This window comes from Nannospalax galili, unplaced genomic scaffold (genome assembly GCF_000622305.1).
Source record: "Nannospalax galili isolate Female #2095 unplaced genomic scaffold, S.galili_v1.0 scaffold180, whole genome shotgun sequence".
In the NCBI taxonomy this organism is placed as follows: domain Eukaryota; kingdom Metazoa; phylum Chordata; class Mammalia; order Rodentia; family Spalacidae; genus Nannospalax; species Nannospalax galili.
Window position 1 is genome coordinate 4,351,619 of NW_008348199.1, and position 6,460 is coordinate 4,358,078.

General features: G+C 45.0%; 1 protein-coding gene across 2 annotated transcripts in view; it reads right to left on the bottom strand.

Moving 5' to 3' along the window:
- Positions 1-6,460, bottom strand: part of Xrcc6 (X-ray repair cross complementing 6) — a 25,883-nt gene that overhangs the window by 14,292 nt on the left and 5,131 nt on the right. For both annotated transcript variants that reach the window (XM_029569147.1, XM_008844794.3), the window contains 4 exons: positions 5,637-5,775; positions 5,127-5,381; positions 1,682-1,865; positions 554-740 (listed from right to left, as the gene is read on the bottom strand). In XM_029569147.1, coding sequence (XP_029425007.1) covers positions 554-740; positions 1,682-1,865; positions 5,127-5,381; positions 5,637-5,775 — 765 coding nt within the window. The remainder of the gene's footprint in view (positions 1-553; positions 741-1,681; positions 1,866-5,126; positions 5,382-5,636; positions 5,776-6,460) is intronic.

A 6,460-nucleotide genomic window follows, 5' to 3' on the forward strand; every position in this document is an offset into this window, starting at 1 on the left:
GACCAGGCTGGCCTTGAACTCACAGAGATCCGCCTCCCTCTGCCTCCTGAGTGCTGGGATTAAAGGCGTATGCCACCATGCCTGGCCAATAAATTATTTTTTAAAAAAATAAAATGTGATAGAACAAATAAACAAAAAAAGAATTTTGAAAGAGGATGTGTTAGTTTGAATGACAATGTCCCCCACAGGATCCAAATATTTGGACATTTTGTCCCCAGTTGGTGGTACTGTTTCAGGAGGTTTTAGGAGGTGAGGCCTGCTGGAGGAAGCATGTCACTAGGGGATGGGCTTTGAGTTTTTAAGCCTTGCCAGGTTTCCAGTCACTCTCTGCTTCCCTTGCCTGCTTGAAGATGTGGTCACTCTGCTTTCTGCTCTGGCCACCTCTGCTGCCATGCCTCCCGCTCCATTATGGACTCTAATCTCTGGAATCATAAGGCAAATAAACTATTCTTTCTATTAAAAAAAAAAAAAAGTGACTTAACTGGTTAGGCTGCTCATATGTCTCCTGTTAGCTCTTGAACAGAAGAAAATTCTGACAGGTTCGTCTACCTACCTGAGACCTCTTGGTATCACTAGGCAGGAGCAGACTGCCTGTGTTCACATTAAATGTCCTGGTCTTGGTTTTCACTGGTTCGTTTGTCTCTCGGTAGAGCCTCACAGGAGCAGGCTTGTAAGCCTTCTGGACCAGGTTATAAATGCCCACAGTGAGTGCTATGTCTTTACTGAGCTTAAACTTTAACCTGAGGAAGAAAAAAAATGAGAAGGCAGACTGAAGGACTGTGTTTTCTGATTTGCAATGTCTTCATGGCACACAAGCTGTGATTTGCTTTGTTCTTTTCAATGATCTCAGAATATAAACAGCTTACAGACTATAAACAAAATGCACCTCTAGGCAGGCATGAGGCCTTGGGTTTGATTGCCAGTACCAAAAAGAATACAATTTTTAAAATGTACCACTTTTACTTATTTATTTGTGGTTGGGGAGGGTATATATATATGCCATGGTCTTTGTGTGGTGAAAGGACAGCTTGCCAGAGTTGGGTCTTTCCTTCCACCATGTGGGTCCCAGGGATTTCACTCAGATCATCGGCATTGGCAGCAAGCACCTTTACCCTCTGAGTCATCTCAATGGTCCAATAATAATACAATTTTTAGCCAGGTGTGGTGGTGCACGCCTTTAATTACAGCACTTGGGAGGAGAGGCAGGCAGATCTTTGTGAGTTCCAGGCCAGCTGGGGCCACAGGGAGACCCAGTCTCAAAAAGACACACACACACACACACAAGTGATGAAAATACTTAAAAAAAACAAACAAACAACTTTTCAGTGATAACATCTGTTACATTTTGCTCCACACAGTCCGTTTTGGATGTTTACTTACTTCTCACAATAACCCAGCTGCTACTGCTACCTGCCACACAACAAAGAAAGCAAACCAGATCCTAGTGAGTAGAATGGCGCCTACTCAGACCTAGTGAGTAGAACTCAGACCTCAAGTACATGAGGTCTGCTGCTGAGCAGAACGCTGTGCCACCTCTTCCCAGAGGGAGAGAAGTCAATGCTACCCTGAGGTAAGCAAGTGGAGGGCAGTGAGGCAGGAGCACAGGCAGGAAGTCAAGTCTACATGTTGTCTGTGACTTGTTAGCCGAAGCGTGGGCAGCTGGCCCAGGATCAGGGCCCACCTGAACAGGACTCGCTTTTTGGTCTCCTTGGCGCGAACCTTCCTCAGCAGGTCTTCCAGCTTGCTTGATTCCTCAAAGTGAACCCTAAGATCTTCATCTTCACCCATGCTGATGACATCTCTATAGAACAGGGATACGTCAAAGCCCCCACGTTTCTTCAGGTGCATCAAGTCGAGGAAGATACCTGGTGCAAGGAGATTAAAGTGTGGGGGAATCAAAGTTCAGTGAGTGAGTTTCAGTTTTGTTTCAAGACAAGGTCTCATTATGTAGCCCTGGCTGTCCTGGAACCAGCTCTGCAGAGCTGGCTGATCTCAAAACTTATAGCAATTGATAGATTTTGAGGAGAGAGCGGGAGCAAGCTGATGGATGGAGGCACCAAGGCACAGATGGAATTCTCAGCGGGATACAGATTTCTTTCCCTCGGGGAAGGGAAAGATGTCAGGGAAAGAGGTCGCCCGGGGGTTGTGAGCTGGGACTTTATATATGGGGGCGTTAGGGTGTGGAAGGGGGAATGTTGGGGGGAGAAATCAGGGAGGGGGAAGCAGGTAGGATTAGGGTGTGGAAGTGTTTACTTTTTCCCTCTTAAGATGAGAGGAAAAACAGCTTCTAAAATCTCGGGTTATCAGGTAGAATCTTCTTATCTTATCTTTGGAGATCAGAGGAAAGGTAGGCTGCTTCTCAGCAGAGTTTGTTTCCCTTGACTCCAAAGGTCAAGGTGAGGTCCCTGTTGGGGAGGGGGGAAACTGCTGCTGTTATTTGGAACCCTAACAGCAATACCTCTGCTTCCATCTCAACCCCCACCCCACACCTCCCAACCCCCTACAGCTGCCAAGTGCTGATATTACAAGTAGTCAGCTAATGAGAATTTATTTTTTTTATTTTATGTGTACAAATGTACTGCCTGCATGTATGTGAGCGCACCGTGTTGTGCAATGCCACAGAGGTCAGGAGAGGGCTTCAGATTCCCCTGGAACTAGAATTAAGGACAGTTCAGAGCTGCCATGTGGGACCTGGGAATCAAACCCAGGTCCTCTGCAAGAGCAGTCAGTGCTCTTAACCGCTGAGCCACCTCTCCAGCCCTAGTAAAAATTTTTAAAAAGATGGTATCAGGTCAGCTGTGGTGGCATACACCTAGAATCCTAACATCTGAGAGTCAGAGGCAAGAGGATTGCCACAAGTTAGAAGTTAACTACACAGGGGGTTCCAGGACAGACAGGATTACACAATAAAACCATGTCTAAAAAAAGAGATAGAGCTGGGCGTGGTGGCACACACCTTTAATCCCAGCACTCGGGAGGCAGAGGCAGGCGGATCTCTGTGAGTTCAAGGCCAGCCTGGTCTATATAGTGAGTTCCAGGACAGCTGGGCTACAGGGAGACCCTGTCTCAAAAAGACCAAAAAAATAAAAAACTAAAAAAGAGATAAAGATCATGTCTAAACCAGGTATAATAGCTCATGCCTATAATCTCAGCACTTGGAAGGCTAAGACAGGAGGGTTACTGTGAGGTATCCTGAACTACATATTTAGTTTTGGGCCAGCCTGGGCTATATTTGTTTTTTTAGTCTCAAAAATACAGAAAAAGGGGCAGGAGAGATGGCTTAGTGGTTAAGAGCCATCTGCTGCTCTTTCAGAGGACCCAGGTTCAATTTCTAGCACCTTCATGGTAATTCCAGTTCCAGGGGACCAGACACCTTCTTCTGACCTCTGCAGGCATTGCACAACACAGGTGAACTTACATATCTAAAGGCAATACACTCATACACATTTAAAAAAAAACAAAAAAAATAAAAACAACAACAACAAAAAACTGGCTGGAGAGATGGCTCAGCAGTTAAGAACACTGGCTGTTCTTGCAGAAGACCTGAGTTCGAATCCCAGCACCCAAGTGGCAGTTAACAAGTGTCCATAACTCCAGTTCCAAGGGATCCAACAGCCTCTTCTGTCCTTCACGGATATTACATGATGCAGATGCATTTACCTACATGTAGGCATAACACTTATACACATAAAATAAAAATAATATTTTTTAAAAAAAAATTAAAGAATGGCCAGGTGTGGTGGCACACGCCTTTAATCCCAGCACTCAAGAGGCAGAGAGAATGGCTCAGACAGTAAAGTGTCTGCTGTGTAATCCTAAATTCAGATCCCCAGTACCACATAAAATCTGAATGTGGGGGCTAGAAAGATGACAGGGGTTAAGAGCACTGGCTACTCTTGCAGAGGACCCAGGCTCAGTTCCCAGCACTCACATAATGGTTAACAACTGCTTGTAACTCTAGTTCCAGTGGATCTAACGCCCTCTTCTGTCCTCCGTGGCCACTGTATGACATGGGTGCAATTACATACATGTAGACAAAAACCCTCATGCATTTAAAAATAAATATTTAAAAAAAAAAATTACAGACATAAAGCCAAGCATGGTTGTAGATCCCGCCTATAACCCACGAATTTGGAAGGTAGAGGCAGAAGGATCAGGACCAAGGTCATCCTTTTTCCACAACAAGTTCCAGGTCAGCCTGAGTGACATGAGGTTCTGTATGAAACCAAGAGACAGTGTCTCAGGGTCTTGCTATGTAGCCTGGCTGCCAACTCCTACTTCAGCAACTCTCCCAAGTAGCTGAAGCTAAAGGCACATGACACTAAAACCTGACTCAACTTATTTTCAGCTAAATTTACGTTTGTTTATGAGTATATTGAGTGTATTTCCTGCATCTATGTAAGTGCACCCATGCTGTGCAATGCCCGTGGAGGTCAGAAGAGGGTGTCAGATTCCCCTGGAACTAGACATACTGACAGTTGTTAGCCTCCATGTGGGTGCTGGGATTCAAACCCAGAGCCTCTGCAGAGCAGCCAGTGCACTTAACCGCTGAGCCATCTCTTCAGTTTGTTGTTTTTGAAAGAGGCTCTTTCTATGTAGCCCAGGCTAGCTTAGAACTCATAATCCTCCTGCCTCAGCCTCCCAAGGGCTGGGATTCTAGACATGTATCACCAGATGCAGCCAAACATCCTTTTAATATACCTCCCTAGGCTGGGCATGACAGTATACACTGGTAATCCTAGCACTTGGGAGAGTAAAGGAGGAGGACTGCCTGCTTCAAAAAAGAAACAAGACCCCAAACAAGCAAACAAAGAAACAAAAGGAATCACCCAGAAAAATCTGGACTATTAACATTTTCAGGACTTTGGAAAAGTGGCTGTATCAATCAGCTATGACTACTTCAGACAACATCTTCTAATAACCACCCTTCATAGCAGCACTGAAGACAGGCCTGCTGTGAAGAGCCCTTCAGACAGTCTGCAGGCCATTCTCAATGTTACCATACATAAGTGCCTTCCCTGGCTTTGCTTCATTCTTTCATTTGACTCTGGATAGAGAAAAGCAAATGCTTGACCCGAGAGAAAACAATAAATCAGGAACCTTAAAATAACGACGAAAATGCCCACCTGTGTCACGGAGGTCACTGGCTTTGGTCCTGGCCCGGCTTGCTTTGGCACTGTCATTGCCATGGGGGTCATCTTCGTTGGTGAACAACATAATCCTTTTATGACTCATCTTGAATTGGACATCACTGAAGAGGTTGGCGCAGACCCACAGCACTTCACTCAATGAGTAGTCAGATCCATGGCCAATTACGTCTTGGAAATGGTTTTTCCCCTGCTCTCCCTTAAACTGGTCAAGCTCTAGCATGCGCTTAGCACCTGATCAAGGCGGAGTCAAAAGGGCACAGAAACCAGAGGAATGGCAGTGCCTTCTTCACTACGCTAACAGGATAGGGACCCTTCCCAGTCAACCTAGTATAATACACAAAGGGGAGATCTTCCAACAGGGACCTCTGCAGGAAAGCACATCCCTAGACATGGTCAGTGCTGCCTCCTCCTCCTCTACAGCCATCTTTTGCCCAGCTTGCTGATGTTTTCATGTAAGGGGAACAGTGATCTTAGAATATTACTGACCTGGATTATCCAAATCTTGTAAGACATAAATATTTTTGAAATTCACTGAATTTCTGTCTTTCTTGGTACCATAGAACACCACTGCCAAGAGATCTCGGTCACTGCTTATGATCTTACTGGTGTACACACTCTGAATACACTGAAAAAAAAAAAAAATGCTATGAATATTTACTTAACACTAAACTTCTGGAAGCGCCTGCCACAGCAGGCACTTAACACATATTAACTAAGGGCTAAGAAATTTAACTCAGTTGGTAGACTACTTCCTGGCATGCACAAAGTCCTGGGTTCAACCCCTAGCATCATATAAACCAGATGTATAATCCCAGCACTCAGGAGGGAGGAGGATCAGGAGTTCAAGGCCAGCCTCAGCTACAAAGTTAAGTTTGAGGCCACTGCCTCAAACAATAAACAGGTATTGGGATGTTTCATGGTTAAGAGCACATGTTGTTCTTGTAGAAGACCCAAGTCCATGTCCCAGAACCCACATGGCAGCTCAAAACTACTTGTAACTCCAGTTTCAGGAAACAAGATGCCCTCTTCTGCCCTTAGAGGGCATCAGGCATACATGTGGTGCACATAACATACATGTAGGCCAACACTCATACACATAAAATAAAAATAAATAGCCAGGCATGGTGGCGCACACCTTTAATCCCAGCACTTGGGAGGCAGAGGCAGGTGGATCTTTGTGAGTTCAAGGCCAGCCTGGTCTACATAGTGAGTTCCAGGACAGCTGGGGCTACAAGGAGGCCCTGTCTCAAAAAGACAAAATAAATAAAAAAAATAATAAATAAATTAATTAATTAAAAATAAAAATAAAT